This window comes from Tenrec ecaudatus, chromosome 11 (assembly GCF_050624435.1).
Source record: "Tenrec ecaudatus isolate mTenEca1 chromosome 11, mTenEca1.hap1, whole genome shotgun sequence".
Classification (NCBI taxonomy): domain Eukaryota; kingdom Metazoa; phylum Chordata; class Mammalia; order Afrosoricida; family Tenrecidae; genus Tenrec; species Tenrec ecaudatus.
In genome coordinates this window covers 90,791,366-90,810,970 of record NC_134540.1, presented here as the reverse complement: position 1 = coordinate 90,810,970, position 19,605 = coordinate 90,791,366, and the positions used below count along the sequence as shown (strand labels likewise).

The window sequence follows — 19,605 nt, the reverse complement described above, 5'->3', positions numbered from 1 at the left end:
AAGGGGTGCCCGGGGTCCTCACCTGCAGTGTCCCAGATGGAGATGTTGTAGGAGCGCCACTGCTTCAGGTAGAAGGCGCCCCCCACCGTGCTGACCGTGTCCTGGAAGCGCCGCTCCATGTACCTGTGAAGCAGCGACGTCTTGCCCACGTTCATGTCCCCCAGGAGCACGATCTTCACGTCCGGCTTCCTCATGTCCCCAAGAGAGCTTCCCTGGGCTCGGGTCCGTCGGCGCCCGGCCCGTGCGCCCCCGGGCGCGCCTCCCCGCCCGGAGACCGGCTCGGCGGCTGGACGCTCGGGAGCCCGCCCGTCGCCGCCGCGCTGCCGTCGGGCCGCCAGGGCTGGGGGGCAGCGCGCCGCCACTTGCACCGCGGGCGCCCGCAGCTCGGAAGAGGAAGCGCGCGCCGAGCGCGGCCGGCGGGAGCGGAGGAACGGGCCCGGCGCCGCCGACGTGGGGCTTCCTGGACCCGAGGGCGGGGCCCGCCGCCCGCCGCCCCCCCCTCGGCCCCCGCCCCCCGGGCCGCCTGCAGCTCCGCGCCTCCCACCGCGCGCTGAAGTTGATGCTTTCGCAAGAGCCCTCGCCTTGCAGTCAGCGGAGCAGTCCGCCAGGGCAGCGGGTGACGCCACCGGGGCAATCTGTCGCCAGGAACTCCGACAACTGCCTGACCACTTCAGGGTGGAAAAATGAAAGTTCCCGGGAAGTTCGTTCAGCCTCTCCCACTTCCTCCGCCACGCCGTCGGTCCGCTGCGGGGAGAACTAGATCAGCAAGGAATGCTTTTGTCCTCTAGAGTCATCGCAGGAGAAGGAAGGCGCAGTAGGGACTGCGGGTCCCGGGGCAAGTAATGGGGATCACCTCGCACGCTCCAGTTCAGATTGCCATGAGTTTATAAAGTAAAACTAAAAAATCTTCCCATCCCAATCCAGTCAGCGTTTTTCTAGCGCGTGTCCTTTGCCTTATCTGCGTGTGCAGCAACTCTAGCCACAGATCAAGGTCATGTTCAAAATGAACACGAGCATCTATGAGAAGATGTGAAAAGAGAAGGCAAAAAACCCACACACATCATAAACTTACCGTGAATTATTTAAAAGTCTGGGAGGGGAAGGAAAAATGACTAGTGGTCCCCATTTTCGAGTGTCTGTTTTTGTTGTGGTTTCTATTTTTTGCCAGACAACAGCTGTACTCCGTTAAATTAGCAAAGTGCTCTGTAACACCGGGAAGGGGGCTTGTGAAGCAGATTTGCCCAGTGAGCTACATCATTTGCTTTCTTGTTGCTGCTTTGATGAATGCACCCTGTGGACCCCACTTCAATGAAATCCTTGACAAGGTTAGTGTTTTCTCTGTTTATCAGGAGGTGGCTGATTGGTCCGGTTGTCAGATGCCTGTTTTCTTTCCGTTGAAGTGTAACTTGTGTCAAGGGTGATAATCTTTGATCTTCATCACTGAGTGCTTAGACTTCACATTCCACAAGCAAGGGTGTGTCATCTGCATATCTGGGCTTGCTGGTGACGCTTCTTCCAATCCTGATGTGGTTTTCCTTCCTTTGCTCTCAAATTAGTAGAAAGGCATATAGATCAAGTAAATGCAATGGAAGGATTCATCTTTCTGAATTTTTATACCCCGCTGTATATGCATGCCCCTTTACTCTGTTGGAATCACGACCTCTTATTCTAGGTAAAGGTTCAGCATGTGCAACATACAGTATTTGATCTAAACAGTTGAACGCCTTAGCGTTCATAAGCAATGGAACACAGAGACATCTTTCTGGTATTCTCTGCATTTAGCCAAGATCCATCTGACATCAGCAGTCATGTCCCTTGCTCCTTAGAGCCTTCTGAATCCAATTTGAACATCTGTTGATAGATTGCTGCAACCAGTCCAGAGAGAAAGCCTCACTCTGAATTCTCACAGTGTCTCGGGCCAGAAATCCGAGTTCAGAGCCTTGGCTCACAGAGAAGGCGTTCTCTCTGTGTATCCGCTCAGGATGAAGGTCCTTGTCTCTTCCTGCTTCCCGGGTCCCTGAAGATCTCTTTGTGCTGTGGCAACTCTCTTGCCCCGTTTCTCTCGGCTTCTTTGATTCAACTTTTTTTTTCTATCTCAAAAGAGATTGCCTCAAGATACACATCCTGCATCATTAATACAACAGAAAACTTAGTCCCAAAATGGATGATAACCACAGGTGTCGAGGTCAGGTTTTACAACCGGTGTCTTAGCAGAACAATTCAGTCCATAACAGCTAAGACCCGAGTCATTGGGGATGTGGAAGCCTCCTTAAAAGACAAATCCTCCTTTTTCTCTGTGCTGTGCTGTAGGCTCCTTTGAAACCATCTCTGTCCATCCTTCTGCACAGAATCTAAGTCAATTCAACATTTATTGAAGGCCTGTTCTGGCCTGGGTGCGTGGAGGCACAGAGTGAGAAATGAATTGGATTTGGCTCCATCACTCCAGAAGTTTGGGATGAAATAGAAAATAAATATGCTTTGCAGGAACAAACAAATTCGTGAGCACAAGGTTGTGAGTCAGTCTCAATTATTCCTGTTTTATAGAGACAGCAATGGATGCAGTCTTACTCAACCAGGACTTCAGATCTAGAAAGACCAGATCTTCAATGTCTGGCCACTGCAAAATGCCTCTAGAACAGTGGTTCTCAACCTGTGGGTCACGGCCCCTTTGGGAGTCCAACGACCCTTTCACAGGAGTCGCCTAAGACCGTCAGAAAACACATTTTTCCGATGGTCTTAGGAACTGAGACACAGCTCCTCTATCCGTCTCTAGGCAGGTCTGCCCACATGCAGATGTGCTGATCTGGTGAGAAAGAAGCTATCTCAACCTTGACACTGACTTGGCTTTTTATGTATACTGTCGCAAAATGTAGCAATGCAGTTTACCGCTGTTACATTAAGACTGTTACCCATGCTACACCACCATGCTTCAAGACAAAATTTGATTTATTTTTAATTAGAAATAAATATTTCACAATGTATAACTACATATTGTTTTGGTGATTAATCACTATGCTTCAATTATGTTCAGTTTGTTACAATGAAAATATGTCCTGCATGTCAAATATTTACATGATGATTCATAGCAGTAGCAAAATGACAGTGATGAAGTAGCAATGAAAATAATTTTATAGTTGGGGGTCACCACAACATGAGGAACTGTATGAAAGGGTTGCCGCATTAGTAAGGTTGAGAACCACTGCTCTAGAAGAACAAAGCCATTGGTCAGTATCCATTAGTGAGTGTTAAGACACCTGTTTAAGACCTAAAGCAGGAAGCAGGGATGAAAATCGGGGTCCTCACCTTGGTTCCTTATACAAATTACCCTACCAGTCCTGCTACCTCCGGACTGGGCTGCTAACCATGGGGTCACCTGAGACAGTGCTGTGGTAAGTGAAAGTGCTTGTTCAGTTGTAAAGCACTTAGAGACCCGTTTCTGGAGAAGGTAGAGGGTCAACAACAACCAAAAAGACCCTCCACGAGATGGATTGACACAATGGCTGTGACAATGAGTTCAAGCCTAACACTGATGGTGAGGACGGCTTAGGGCTGGGCAGTGCTTTGATCTGTCGTACATCGGGTCCCTACGACTTCGCGCTGACTTGACCGTACGAAACAGCAACAACAAATGTCAGGAGTTACCCGGGCCCTCGGAAGAGACAATAAAACCCAAAGAAACCCAAACCCACCGCTCGGGGGCCGGTTTCAGCTCATAGAGCCCCTTGTGGACAGGGTGGAACTGCCCCTGCAGGGTGCCAAGGGGGGACTGCTTCCAGTAGCAGACGCCACAGCCTCATCCTCAGACTGCGGAGTGGCTCAGACCGCTGACGAGAACTGAGACATTGCACCCCTGGACTCCTTAAAAACATCACTAGCCACAACACCCCCTATATATCTCACCAACACCCCCTCCCCTCTGCCTTGGGGTCAACCCTGACTCATAGCAACTGTAAAGGACAGAGTAGGCCCTTGAGGTTTCTGAGATGATATCTCTTTTTTCTCTCTCTCATTTTGTTTTTAACAGTTTTATTAGAACTTTAACCACATGTCATACAAGTGAGTCATTCCATCCTATCAAGAAGAGTTGTACAGTTACCACCACATTCGATTCTAGAACATTTTCTTCTTCCTTGTATTATTTTTCTAATTATGGGAAAAATATACACAACAAAACATTCTCCAATTCCACAATGTCCACATGGATAATTCAGTGCCATTGATGATTCTTTCTGTTGTAAAACCATGATTGAAAGCCTTTCCTTGAAAGATTATCCCACCACCATTCACATCAACTCAATGCCCCTAAGCACCAACCCTTTCTTCTCCCCCACTGGTAACCCTTGGAGAGGTTTGGTTTCTTTCTTTCTTCTTCTTCTTTTAAATATTTTTCTGGATATAGAATTAACATATATAGTTCCATGGCACCATCGCATTTTAAAAGAGCTGTATATACATCAGCACAATCAGTTCTAGTGTTCCCTCCCCCCACCCAAAAGGCTGTAACTCTTTATGGGAGCACACAGCGTACCTTTTTCCTAAGAATTGCTTGGTGATTTGAACTGCTGACCCCTGGTTTGCAGCCCAACCTGTAACGCACTAGAACTCAGGACACCACTAGGGCACCTTATACACGACAATCGTCTGGAATAACTTGCTTGAAGCTAATTTTTCTTCTGCCCAGAAGTTTATGGTCACCAAATTTAGAAGGAGGAAGAGGAGGAGGAGGGAAAAAGCAGCAGCGGCTGCCAGGTGGAATCTCTCTTTTTTTCTCTATAATACCTTCCAGTGTGTGTGGGGGGGGGGTGGGGAGTGGGGACAGTAAGGGGTGGGGGGGAGGGGAGTGAATCATCTGTATTTGCCCATGCTGCCACCACCTTTTTTCCTCAATTTCCTTTCTTTCAGGGCCAAGCTTCGCTCAGCATCAACCCTCTCCTTCATCTGCCATCTCACGTCTGTGGCCACCTCTCTGCAGAAGCTGCTATCAAAGGTCACTGATGACTTGCTGCTTCTAAACCCAGCAGCTCCTCCCGAGGCCTAATGCACTTTGACTTCTCTGCCGCACTGGATGCTGTTCAGCCAGCAGCCTCTGCTTCCCGTGGTCCTGGGTTATTTGGACTCAGCTTTTCTCCGTGTTCTCAATTACCATTTAATCCCCTGACCCTGTCACAGGATGTTTGTGCCTTCGTTTGTGATTTTTTTAAGTACAGAGGATAATCTAACAGAGCACACCTGTGCCTCCACTTCCCAGCACCAACAAAAGTTAGCCTTTTATGATTCCCAATCCAGAGGTATTTCTTAATAAGTGAACTAGAACACTAAGGATCAGCTTGACCTTCTTATTTTTACCTGCTCTAGCTCTACTTTAGCTGTTTGTCCTTCGGAGTATTTTTTAAAATCATTTTATTGTGGGCTCATACTTCTCCTATCACAATCCATACATATATCCATTGTGTCAGGCACATTTGTACATTTGTTGCCATTATCATTTTCAAAATATTTGCTTTCTACTTGAGCCCTTGGTATCAGCTCATTTTTCCCCTCCCTTCCTGTTCCCCCCTCCCTTGATGAACCCTTGATAATTTATGAATTATTATTATTTTGTCATGTCTTACACTGTCCAATGTCTCCCTTCACCCACTTTTCTGTTGTCTGTCCCCCCCAGGGAGGGGGTTACATGTAGATCCTTGTAATCAGTTCCCCCTTTCTACTCCACCTTCCCTCCACCCTCCCGGTATCACCACACTCACCACTGGTCCAGAAGGGATCATGTGTCCTGGATTCCCTGTGTTTCCAGTTCCTACCTGTACCAGTGTACATCCTTTGCTCTAGCCTGATTTTTAAGGTATAATTGGGATGATAGTGGGTGGGAGGGAGCATTTAGAAACTAGAGGAAAGTTGTATGTGTCATCGTTGCTATTCTGCACCCTGACTGGCTCATCTCCTCCCCGTGACCCTTCTGTAAGGGGATGTCCAGTTGCCTAGAGATGGGTCTTGGGTCCACAATCTGCACTCCCTCCCATTCTCAATGATTTGATTTTTTTGTTCCTTCAGAGAATTTTTAAATCAAGTCTTTCGTGTAGATGTATAGCTTTCCACAGTAGAGTAGATCGCGTCAGGTACTTCTTGCTGCATGAAGGAACCCTGGTCGACGCTGAGAGTAAAGGATCGGATCGACAAGCCGAAGATGAGTGGTTCAAATCCACCAGCCACCCCAAGGGGAAAAAGATGAAAGTACCTGCTCCCATAGAGACTGACTGTCTCAGAAATCCTAAAGAGCAGCCCTACTCTGACCTTGAGGGCGGTTGCGAGTAGGCTTTGGCTCGACAGCAGTGGATTTAGCTCTGCGCTTGCACACGGCGGCGTGACAGAAGGACCCGTCGCTGTCAAGTTGACTCTGGATGACCTCGTAGGCTGAGCTCTGCGGGGTTTCCCTTCCTGTCGAGGCGTTTCTGTGTGAGCTCGAACGTCCAACCTTTCAGAAAGCAGCTGTTGTGGATTTAACTTTCCTCCCCGCAAATCTGTGCTACAAATCCCAACTTCTCTGCCTGGGGTTATCATCCCTTTGGGGAATGGGTTTTCTTTGTGTGAAGAGGCCTTTACCCGTGTGGTGGTGGTAGGGGTCACCGTGTCAGTCCCAACTCATAAGTACAACAGAATCAACATGCCTTCGTCTTGCGCCAACCTCACCAAGGATGTTATTCCTGAGCCCACCGGTACAGGGGCTGCAACAATATGGCTGTCCGACCCGGAGAGTCGACCCAATGCACGGAATGGTACATGGAGAAGTTGTTGAATAGGTGAATGTTTTGTGGTACGTAATTTTGCCAAAATGGGGGAGGGATGGAATACATGACAATGCGTACGGGGGAAAGACAATGTTCTAAAATTAATTGTGAAGATCGTACAACTCTTCTTGATGTGTTGAACTATTAAATTGGGTGATAGGTGGATGAAGTGCCAATAAAACTGTTTAAAAATAAAAAGAATGATGTTGTTGTTGAGTCCTGCTTAAGTTGGCTGTGACTCATCACAGCACCATTAGAACAAAACGGAACACTACCCGCTCTTGCACCATCTTCGTAATTGGTGTGAAGTTTGAGCCCCTTGTTCAACCACTGTATCAATCCATCTCCTTGAAGGTCATGCATTTTTTTCTCTGCCTTCCCACTTTACCAAGCATGATGTCCTTTTGCAGGGACTGCTTTCTTGATAGCATGTCCAAACCAAGTGAGATGATGTCTCGCCATCCATCCTCGCTTCCAAGGAGCATTCCGGATACATTTCTCCCGAGACAGACTTGTTTGTCCTTCTGGAAGTCCATGGAATTTCCAACCCTCTTTACCAGCACCATACTTCAAATACATTTATTGCTCTGGAATTTGTCGAAACCAGCATAGTACATGATAAGATTATCCAATTTCAAATGGCCAATATATTTTGAAAGCCTTCTAACCTGAGTCTCTTCCAGCACCATCTCTGACAATGTTCATGAGGATTTCTGGGGCGAATTCTGCAGAAGTGGACAGACCATTCTTTCTTCATAATCTGTTCTTAGTCTGGACACTCTGTTGAAACCAGTTCACCTGTTCTTGAATATCAGCGACATACCTTCCAGAATTTGTAGCCATCTACAATCTACATCAACTGATGAAAAGTACTAATTTTTTACACTTAAGACCTTGGTGCATCTGCCATCTATTCTAAATGTGGTATGAGATAGTATTCTAACTTTATTATGTTGTTTGGAAAACAAAATAGCTCACTAGTTTGTAATCCTGCCTTTACTACATATTGTATCACTGTTTATTTATGGGTCCTTTTACAATCTGTTCATTATAAATGAGCTCTCTATCGGTCCATCGATTTCACTGTTTAACTCTGAACCAACACACCGCATTATCTTAACGATAGCTATGTGCCAGGTCATAAAGAGCTTCGAACAAGTATGCTTTTCACTCTCCCTTTACACGGTTGCCTTCCCTATTCCTGGACTTTTGCTTTGCATGTTAATTTCAAATTAGATCTAATTCCATGAACCATGCCAGATTAATTTGAGGGAGAACCGATATCTTTATGGTATTGAGTTTCCCATTCATGACTATGGTGTGTCGCCTCATTCTTTCTGCCTTGTTTAGGCTTCTACCATCTTCACATCCTCTGTCTTTCTCTTTATTAAATCATTTTTTTTCTTTTTTTTTAATTTTAACAATTTATTAGGGGCTCATACAATTCTTATCACAGTTCATACATATACATACATCAATTGTATAAAGCACATCTGTACATTCCCTGCCCCAATCATTCTCAAGGCATTTGCTCTCCACTTAAGCCCCTTGCATCAGGTCCTCTTTTTTTTTCCCCTCCCTCCCCTATTAAATCATTTTATTGGGGGCTTGTACAACTCTTATCACAATCCACACATACATCCATTGCGTTAAGCACTTTTGAACATTTGTTTCCATCATCATTCTCAAAACATTTGCTTTCTACTTGAGCCCCTGGTATTCGCTCCTCATTTTTTTCCCTCCCTCCCCACTCCTTCCTCCTCCATGATCCCTTGATAATTTAGCAATTATTATTATTTTGTCATATCTTACACTGTCTGATGACTCCCTTCACCCACTTCTCCGCTGTCCATCCCCCAGGGAGGAGGTTATATGTAGATCCTTGTAATCTGTTCCCCTTTCTCCCTCACCTTCTCTCCACCCTCCCGGTATCGCCACTTTCCCCACTGGTCCTGAAGGGATCATCTGTCCTGGATCCCTGTGTTTTCAGGTCCTATCTGTACCAGTGTACATCCTCTCGTCCAGCCGGATCTGAAAGGTAAAATTGGGATCATGATAGTGGGGGCAGGAAGCATTCAAGAACTGGAGGAAAATTGTATGTTTCATTGGTACTACACTGCACCCTGACTGACTCATCTCCTCCCGGTGACCCTTCTGCAAGAAGATGTCCGATTGCCCACACATGGGACCTGGGTCCCCACTCTTCACTCCCCCTCATTCACAATGCTATCTTTTTTTTTTTTTGGTCTTTGATGCCTGAAACCTGATCCCTTCAATGCCTCATGATCTTACAGGCTGGTGTGCTTCTTCCATGTAGTCTTTGTTGTTTCTCAGTTAGATGGATGCTTGTTTATCTTCAAGTCTTTAAGATCCCAGACTCTATGTCTTTTGATAGCCGGGCACCATTGGCTTTCTTCACCATATTTGCTTATGCACTCACTTTGTTTTCAGTGTTTGTGTCAGGAAGGTGAGCATCTCAGACTGTCGAATTGTTACAACAAAGTGTTCTTGTGTTGAGGGAGCACTAGAGTAGGGGCCCACTGTCCATCCGTTTCCTTAATACTAAACCTATAAATATATATACATAGATCTATTTTCCCTCATTGTATATAAATAGATTTACATCTGTATATGCCTGTATTTAGATCTCTATGAATGTTCTTTGCCTCCACAACCTCTATGTTATGAATTACCTGAGCCAGTGGATTTTCTCTTTCATGTGTCCTCTAAATCTCTTTTTCCACTTCCATGTGTTTATACGGAACCTCTTCACACCTAAATAATTTGAATCCTCTTTGATTTGGCTTCCTTAACTCTTAAACTCCCCCTCCTAGCCACCCTCTCTTTCATAGCTCCTGCTTCAGCACGTGCCTTCTCTGCTGAAGGATCTGCCCAGGTTCCACTTCCTGCTTCAACAGTCGGACCATCACTTGGTTTTCGAGGTCTGCCACTAGCTGCCTCCACACCCTCCTCCTGCCCATTTCCAATCACTCTTTCACCTCTTCACCCACTCTTACTCCAGTCTGCTCTATTTTCTTATTGCTTTCTAAAATTGTAGTATTTGGTTGCATACTTACCTGTGTAATCTCCCTCACTAGAAAATTAGCCTAATGAGTAAAAACTCCCCCCCCCCTGTTTTGCTCATCATTGTACCTGGATAAAAATGTCAAGCACAAAACAGGTGCTCCTGAAAGCTTTGCGACGTGAATGAATGACCTCATCATCCTAGTGATGCCGAAAGAATGGCGTACAAACATTTCATAAGCATTGAGCCCTGGTGCTGGAGGATTCGATAGGCAAAAATGAAAAGTTTGCAGAGCACAGGGTGCATCGAGAGAAGATGAACGGAAAACAAAGAGTCACTGTGTCCGAAAGAATTGCTCGACGTCCCACCTCTTCTCAAGGTAGCATATGACCAGGAACCAATAGTTTAGAAGGGAGAAGTCCAAACCGCACTGGAAGCTTTGGTGAAAAACAAGGGTCTGGGGACTGCTAGGACATTAATCGAGACGTTTCAACAAGCATGCAATGCTGGAGCCTGCCATCCACTCATCTATGTCAAGAAAATCGGCAGGAGCTAGAAACTGGCAGAAATCCAGAAGAGGATGAGGAACAAGAAACATCATTGCTGACGTCAGCTGGATCTTGGCTGAAGGCAGAGATGTGTGCCTACGTTGTACTGATTGCACAAGGCACTTGACTGTCTGGATCATAGGATTTTATGGAGAGCCATGCGAAGGATAGGAACTCCAGAAGATTGCCTTGTGTCCATGAGGAACTTTGAGGCATCTGTTCAAATCGAACAAGGGGATACTGAGTGACTTTAAATCTGGAAAGGTGTATGTCAGAGATGTTTTCTTCCACCATACTTCTTCCACCTGTATGCTGAACCAACGATCCGAGAAGCTGGACTGTAATGAAGAAAATGCAACATGAGGACGAGAGGCAACTCATCACAACCCCCGATAGGCAGATGACGCAACCTTGCTTCCTGACAGTGAGGAGAACGAGGAAGATCAGAGAACAGTTTCCAGGATGGATCACACCTCAACATAATGCAAGTAAGTATTCTCACAAGTGTACGTATAGGCAACATCGTGACGAACAGAAGCACATGTTGACTTTACCAAGGACTTCATTTTCCTTGGATCTGCGATCAGGGAAGTAAAGGAAGGCCCTCAAGGAGAGGGACTGACACCCTGGCCGCAGCCATGGGCGTAGGCACAGGAACAATTGTGAGGATGGTGCAGGACCGAGCAATGTCTCGTTCTCTGTGCATAAGGTCACCATGGGTCAGAATGGACTCAAAGGCACCTCACAACAACACAATCAGTTCCCATGGAAACAATAGTAAAGAAACCAGGTGCCAGAGCTGCATTTAGTTTGCATGTAGCATCTTGCAGCTTGACTGTGGAAAATCTCACCCGAGCGCTAAGGAGCAAAGATGTCACTCTGAGGACAGGCACATGCCTTATTCAAGCCTCCAAGCGAAATGCTTTCAATCACCTCACATGCATGCGATAACTGGACAATGGAAAAGGCAGACAGAGAAGAGGCAATGCCTTCGAGTCACAGTGTTGGCAAATAATATTAAATGCAACGTGGAGTTCCAGAAAAATGAACAAGTCTGTGTTGCATGGAGTACAGTCAGAATGCTCCTTCTAATCAAGGATGGCATGATCTCATCTCACGTGCTTGGGACGGGTTTTCAGGAGCATTGGTCCCTGAAGAAGGATATCAAGTGGAAGGTCAGTGGAAAGTAGAAAGACCCTCAACAAGACGGACTGCCATGGTGGAGGCAACCGTGGGTGCACACATACGACGGATTGGAACACGGAGGAGCAGAGAGCATCTCCTTTGTTGAACACATGTCCAACAGGAGTTAGAACCCACTCCGTAGTGCCTAATGATAACACGGACCTGGAAGCCGCTGGGGGCAAGTGCCAGAGCACAGGAGGAACTACACATACGTTCAAAATCCAAATGGGTCACTTTGTCACTAAGGGACTTGGGCAAAGTTTCCTATTTGTCCTGATCTTCCGTTTTCTCACCTCTTAAATGTGGACACCTGGTGACATCATTGTGGCACACCTTCCCCTATACATAGTAGGTGTACACCAAATGTCACTTCCTTGTTCTTCTCCTGATTCCATCCGCATTCTGTCCACCAGCGTCACTCATTCCCAATGGGATCCTGGGGATGCCAACCTTATTCCGGCTACTATTTTCAGGGACTGGTGGGTATTCCTGGCATCTATTTGACTTTTTGAATTTGATTCCCATCATCCACCCCTTCCCCGAGTTTCAGTTCTTCCTTTTTTAAAGAATTCCCCTGGCCTTCTTCCCTTTCCACACGTCATGTGATGATTGATCCACATGACTGCCTACCCAAGACCGCACCTGCCATGGGGTCATGCCCTGACTGCTCTTGGCTTGTGGAGTCTGTAATTTCTTGTTTCTGGATTCTCTGCAGAGCTATCGAGAGAACTAAATTTGTAGAAAGTCTATTAGACATAAAATATTTTACTCAGATGGGTATGAAGTACTTGATTATAAGTATTTAAAAACCACTTAACCGGCTTTTTCTTTTTACGTAGACACAATCACCAAAGCTATGGTAGTAGATGTTGTGTTTGTTGTTGTTGTTGTTAAGTGCCCTCGAGTCGGCTCCAACTCACAGTAACCCTAGCCTCTCTTCAGGAGAAGAAAAATTTCTTAGTTCTCCTCTGGTAATTAAAAAATGTTTGAACTGCAGCTCACAATGCAGGAAAAAGTGTAGGAATTTGCTTTCAAAGCCTCCACGGATCACCCCAGCACCACTGCCCAGGGGGCAGTATCACCCACTTTGGGAAACACTGTGTCGCATGAAAGCAGTCAAGCACAGGAGGCCATGTTGTATAATATCATGTACATAAAATGTCCAAAACAGGAAAAGCCAGGAAACAGAAAGCAGATTAGTGCTTGGGCGGGGAGTGGGGAGGAGAAGCAGGAGTGTTGTGTGGTAGGCACGGTTCCATTTTTGAGTGATGGACAAGTTCTGGAAGTGGATGGTGGTGATGGCTATTCCACTCGGTGAGTGTAATTAATGCCTCTGATTTATATACTTCTGAATGGTCAAAAGGCTAAAGGTTTTGTTATGTGTATTTGGCCACAATTAACAGTGAAGCTAACAGTGTGATTGCTTTCCCCTCAATAAACGTCCATTTAGTCATCGGGCACAACCAACCGTGTAAAAGAAATGATAAGGAAAACAATGAATACAGGTGCCCGGACTCCTAAATGCCATCAACAGCCCCCCCACCCCAAATGTCTCTGAAGCATTAAGGTTTTCCTTTCAAACAGAACACCCACCGCCACTCCACATCAGAGGAGAACTGGAGACATATGGAGAAGTTCTGTCATTAGAACTCAGTCATGTGCTGAAGAATTATGACGTTATGTCTGATCACTGGAAACTGTGCTGACCAGTGGGAGCAGGAATTCGCTCATTTAATCAGGTCTTACATTTAGAGCACAGAAAGTATTTGTTGGCCTACTGGCTATTTTAAGTAGTATTTTATATATGACTTGTGCTGTCATCAAAATGCTGGAGTAAACATCTAAAACAATGATGATCCCTAAATATGTCAATAAGTCCTAAAAACACTGCCATTGAATTAATTCTGACTCAGAGCAACCTTCCAGATGACTTTTGAGGCTGTACATCATGAAGGAAGCAAATGAGCTCACCTTTCTCCTGAGGCCTGGCTGGGGGTTTGAACCACTAACCTTGAGATAAGCAGTCTAAGGCTTACCTGACAGTCCCAGCAAAAATCCAAAACTCATGGCCATCTAGTCAATTATTGACTCGTAGTGACCCCGTGAGTCTCGGGCTCTTAATATTTCAATAGAGAAGTTACTGCTTTCTTTTAGACTTAGTGCTTTACCATTTGGAAATGTGCCCTCTTACATTTTCACTCCCCGCTCTTTCTCATCAAACACCCAGAAGGGCTACAGGAGATCTGAGTTTCCTAATGGGAAGAGTCCAATCTGCTTTTATAGATTGTCTTAGCACAGGCCTTAAAATATTATGTGAAATAAGTACATATTTTTGTAGGATCATAAACGCAAAAGGGAAGCTGCCCGGTCACTCGCTCACCGGCATAAATATTTCAAGGAAGACAAGGGAGAAAGCGATCACTACCTTGTATCCCAAGGAGCTTGCAGCCTATTGGGAATGAGACATCCAGGAACAGACAGGATCACCAAGAGATGTGTGAGCCAGCGTTGAGACAACGCAGCGGTGAGAGGAGGCCAGGAGCAAGGGGAAACAGTGGCTATGATGTGCTTGGCACCTAGCAAACGCTTGATAAATATTTGAGTCTGAAGTAGCGCTGGTGTTGCCAGGGTTCAATGGCTGGCCCCGACCAGGAAAGTTGGCATCGGATCTCCCCCGACAGCTCCAGGGAGAACTAGCTGGGGACCTGTTTGTGTTACAAATACAGCCATGAATGTCCCAAGGGGTGGCTCTACTCTCTCACAGGAGGTGGCCAAGTCACAATCGTATGAAGGTGCTCCACTTCAGAGTCTGGAAACTAGTGGGGAGGGATGAAAACAAGAAAGGTACAAGGGAAGAGGAGCCGGATCCGTAAAAGAAAAGATCAGGGAAAAGAATGTTTTTGCAGAAAAAAAAAAAAAAAGGCCTTCTCTTTCTCCTCAAATACATGAATAGCATGCTCACCTAGTCAGCACAGGAGCGAGTCGGAGGGGGGAAAGAGTGAGGCAATAATGGACAATTTGGACACTTGGAAAAGGCCTTCCCGAAGATGGGGTTGAGCATGGCAGAGCACTTTAACCACTGTGCCACCAGGGGTCCTTCTACTTGGTCTGCGTGCCAGGCTATGAGCTGCGACCCCGGTGTGTGTGAGCGGAGCAGTCTGGAAGCACTGTCTTAGCTCTCTGATCGCTTGATGCGAGTGTGGAATCCATGCTGAATTTTTAACTTGCCCTTTCCCTAGCAACCTTTCTTTCCTGTACTGAACCTTTGTGCTGACTTCCCCAGAAGAATTCCCTCTGAAGCCAGCCAGATGAGTGATGCCGCCGCCTATACCCAGGAGGTCTTTCCTCTCAGACCAAACAGATGCAAGATGGGCTCGCATAGGGCTGGAGGTTCTTAAAGACCTGCCTTATCAGCATTATCGACAAATCTTCTTTAAAATGCACCCCACGTATCAGGCACCAAAGAACAAAAAAATCATATCATTGTGAATGAGGGGGAGTGTGGAGCGGGGACCCAAAGCCCATCTGTAGACAACTGGACATCCCCTTAGGGAAGAGTCACGGGGAGGAGATGAGCCAGTCAGGGTTCAGGGTAGCAATGATGAAACATACAACTTTCCTCTAGTTCCTAAATGCTTCCTCCACACCCTCCACTGTCATGATCCCAATTCTACCTTACACATCTGGCTAGACCAGAGGATGTACACTGGTACAGATAGGAAATGGAAACACAGGGAATCCAGGACGGATGATCCCTTCAGGACCAGTGGTGAGAGTGGCGATACCGGGAGGGTGGAAGGAAGGTGGGGTAAAGGGACAACCGATTATAAGGATCTACCGATAAACCCCTCCCTCGGGGATGGACAACAGAAAAGTGGGTGAAGGGAGATGCTGGGCAGTGTAAGATATGACAAAATAATAATTTATAAATTATCAAGGGTTCCTGAGTGGGGGGGAGCAAGGAGAGAGGGGAAAAATGAGGAGCTGTTGCCAGGGGCTTATGTGTAGAGCAAATGTTATGAGAATGATGAGGGTAACGGATGTGTACAAATGTGCTTTACACAACGGATGAATGTATAGATGGTGATGAGTTGTATGAACCCCCAATAAAATGATAAAAACAGACAAACGGACCCCACGGAGAAGTCGTGCTGGAGACGGCAGTTCCACTGTCATGCCCAGAAGAGCGAGGAAACAAATCCTGTGACTGTCCTGTGATTACCTGCAAAGCCTGGACCCTCGAAATGAAGTGCCCTTAACCAATCATGTAATCCCGCATAACAGTTATCCGCCAATCCCCACGGAGCCCCCCTTTCAGATAGCTCGCCTTCAACTTTAAGCCGACTGCAGTGTTGTGTTCATTCCTGGGTTGGCTACATAAGAATGCCCGCTTCTTTGTTGCTCCTTCAAGAGTCCCGTTTTCACCTGGTTAATTTAGACAGTTCAGCAGTGCGGACTGCCTCTGGGCTTTCAGAACCTCTTCATTCTCCCATAGTGTGTGTTTTCAATCTAGGACAAATCCAATTACTGAAAGAGGAAAGCAATTAATTCTATCTGCTACAAGGAATCAGCTGTCTGCTATCACTCAGGACTTTTGAGTCTATTCTGATGGCCCCCTAGAACAGAGTAGCAGTGGCCCTGGGGGTGTCCGGACTGTAAAGCTTTACCGGGTTAGAGAGCCTCATCTTTCTTCCTCGGAGCAGCTGACCAGTAGTTAGGGCCCATGCATCCCCCAGCACACCACCCCCAGGTCTCCTGCCTGCTGTAGGGAAGTCCCATTATTTAGCAAGCGGTAGAAGAATTCTTTTCAAACGAGGAAGAATTAAACCCAGAGTAGTATTAAGAAAGAAAACTGCTGTGTCTTAGAGGAAGGTGGAGGAACAAAGCTTTTGGTTTTTCCGTAAAGGAAAAATGGACTTTTATAAACACTCTCGAGGGCTCTTCCTCAGACTTGCCATGACTTGCAGCAGAAGATGTATCAGAGACGCCATCAAAAGCGAATGCAGCACGCTAGGAGACGAGTCTTTGGTTCTCACTCTGGCAGGGCTTTGGGAAAGTTACACACTAAGGATTACATTTCGAGAAGCTAGGCTGGCCGGAAAGAAGTCCGTTTCGAACCTCAGCTTGAACACAGAGCGTCTCAGACATTGTTAGGCGCTGGGTGTCGTTGCTCTGCAAACAGCCTCCCTCTTGTGGTGTCGTGGTTCTGCGTCGCTGGGCTGCTAATCGCAAGGAAAGCCGTTCGAAACCACCAGCAGCTCCCTGGGAGACAGAGGAGGCTTCCAACTACCCAAGAGTTGCAGTCCCAGATTCTCACAGGGGCAGTTCTATTTGCCCCGAAAGGGAGCTAAGAACCGGGAATCAACGTGATGGTAGTGAGTTTGGACCCCAGCAGCTTAGTTCATGTGTTGAGCAAACTGCCTTGCTTTTGAACAAAGGTAGAGGACCCCAGATGACAGACAGAGGCTCCTGGTCTGTGTGATAAGAGCCCACTACTAGGGATAAGATTAGGTGTGATTAGACCAGGAGATTAACCCAGAGTCAACCAGCCAACCAACTCACTGCCATCAAGTCTATTCCAACTCATAGCAAGGCTGTAGGTCAGAGTAGAACTACCTCAGTGGGTTTTTGAGAGAATGTAATTCTTTTTTTTTTTTTGAGAATGTAATTCTTTACAGGACTGGCAAACCCAGCCTTTCTCCCTAGCTCTGTAAATCTTCACAGGAATAGAAAGCCCAGCCTTTCTCCTTATCCCAGAGCAGGGATTGCCAAGCTTGCTCTCCCCACAATCACCTGGAAGGCTCCCCCCTAGAATTGCTGATTGGGGCATTCTGGGGTAGGGTGGGGGAATTTGCATCTCCAACGTGTTTCCTGAATAGTTAACCTAGACGAAGGGATAAGAAAAACAAGTTAAAAAGAAAAAAGAGGAACAAGTTATCCTGGAAGAAAGCCATCTTATTACTGGCTTATAGCTAATGGCTGAATAGAGCACATGGAAATGGGTCAGAAACCGGGGACTCTGAGTTACACAGTAAAGAAAAAGAGAGAGCCTCCGTGTTTTAGCAGCAACTAAGTAAAATCGTGGTTTCAGAAAACACACACACCACCACCACCACCACCACCAACAACAACAACAAATAAATAAACAGGATTTTTCAACAAGTAAACCAGAGTTGAAGAGAACTAGACCAGTGGCAGAGCTTCGGGCCACTTGCTTATTATTGTTTGGGGCCACGGAGCCTGTCCCAATCACAGTGAGCCTGCACACAACATAAGAAGACCTAGCCCGGTCTCAGACCATCCTCACACCCTTGGCCATGTTTGAGCCCATTGTTGCAGCCACTGTCAGTCCCTCTGGTTGAGACTCTTCCTCTCTTTCATTGACCTTCTGCCAAATAGCATGTCTTTCTCCAGGGACTGTTCTCTCCTGAAGCAAAGTTTGTCTTCTCTACTAAGAACCATCCTGACTGTACTTCTTCAACACAGATTTGTTGGTTTCCGGCAGACTGTGGCATGCTTATATTTAATATTCTTTGCCAGCACCATAATCCAAATGTACCCATTCTTCATCAGTCTTCCTAGACCTATGAGCTGGGATTTCACATGCACCTGAGGCCACTGAAAATGCCATAAGTTAAAATAATAAAAAAAAGGAAATGCCATGAATTGAATCAGGTGCACCTTAGTCTTGAAAGCCTACTGATATTCAAACTTGAATCATGGCTAAAGTCTGATCTGACACAGACCGAAGCTGCCAATGCTGCAGACCTCTATAACTCGTCCTCTGTTCCTTGAAGCCCCTCACAAAGGTCTGTCTCTCCCCCGCCCCCGCTCCCCCAGAGGCTTCATAACGAACTTTCAAGATTTAAAGCGCTATCAAAATAATAAAAGAATCAAGGCACAGATTAAGTTCATCCTTGAAAGTCAAGAAATGGCACCAAAGACATTATCCCAAAGAGGAAAGGAAGATGTTCAAGTCTCTGCATCCAGACCTTCTACGCAAATAAGAAATTGCTGCTGGTGAAGGATGAGGCAGATGATGAGCAGGGTCCCCTGCCACCCCACCCATGTAAAGAAACATCAAAGCACTACCAGTGACATTTAACAAGAGCCAACCCGACCAGCCTCTTGTCCTTCCGTCTACATTCTTGGTACTTCAGCTCACATGGATTTGTCATAAGCTCCTTCACCAAGAGTGCTGGATCAGGAACAGACTGGCTGCAGAGTCCTTTTTCCCTTCCTTTGAGATCTTACCCAGAAAAGCTGTGGGACATGATTGTCCACGGTGTGCCCCACCTCCCCCCACAAGAAGAAACCAAACTGCCAGAGTCCATGATGACTCACAGTGACCCGGTAGGACCAGGTAGACCTGCCCCTGTGAGCTTCTGAGCACGTAACTCCGCGTGGGACCATAAAACCTCCTCTTTCTCCCATGGACCGGCTGGTGGTTTCAAACTGCCAACGTTGGGGTTAGCAGCCTGATGTGTAACCATTACACCTCCAGGGATCCCTTTGCTGCAGTGTCGATAGCAGAAATTAGAAAAGGTAATTCTCCTAAATGTTTGTTTGTTGTTTTAAACAGTTTTATTGGCACTTCATCCACATATCATAAAATTCAAAAGTTCAATCATCTCCAAAAGAGTTGGGCGATCAATGCCACAATCAATCATAGACCATTTTCTTCTTCCCTGTACTCATTATTAGTGTGATTATTTTTCAATTGCAACAAAAATATGCACCGCAAGACATTCTCCAATCCAACGTCTACATGTGTAATTCAATGCCAAGGATTATACTCTTCATGTTGTACATCCATCGCTGATATCCTTTTCCAAATTATTGCACTACCATTAACATAAACTCAATGCCCCCTAAGCAACTTTTCTTCCTCCTTCACCCATGGAAACCATTGGTAAACTTTGGTTTCTTTTTTTTGTTTTTAGTTGTTTTCTTGATATAAAATTCACAAACCGTACACTTAGATGATCAAGTCGCATTTTTAAGAAGTTGTATAGACATCATCCCAATCCGTTCTAGTGCTCCCTCCCACCTCCTGTATTCA

General features: G+C 46.2%; 1 protein-coding gene across 1 annotated transcript in view; it reads right to left on the bottom strand.

The window, feature by feature from the left end:
- Positions 1–464, bottom strand: part of RAB20 (RAB20, member RAS oncogene family) — a 50,666-nt gene extending 50,202 nt beyond the window's left edge. Inside the window, exon 1 of the mRNA XM_075563427.1 lies at positions 23–464. Coding sequence (XP_075419542.1) covers positions 23–194 — 172 coding nt within the window. The 5' untranslated portion in view covers positions 195–464. The remainder of the gene's footprint in view (positions 1–22) is intronic.
- Positions 465–19,605: the final 19,141 nt, after the last annotated feature.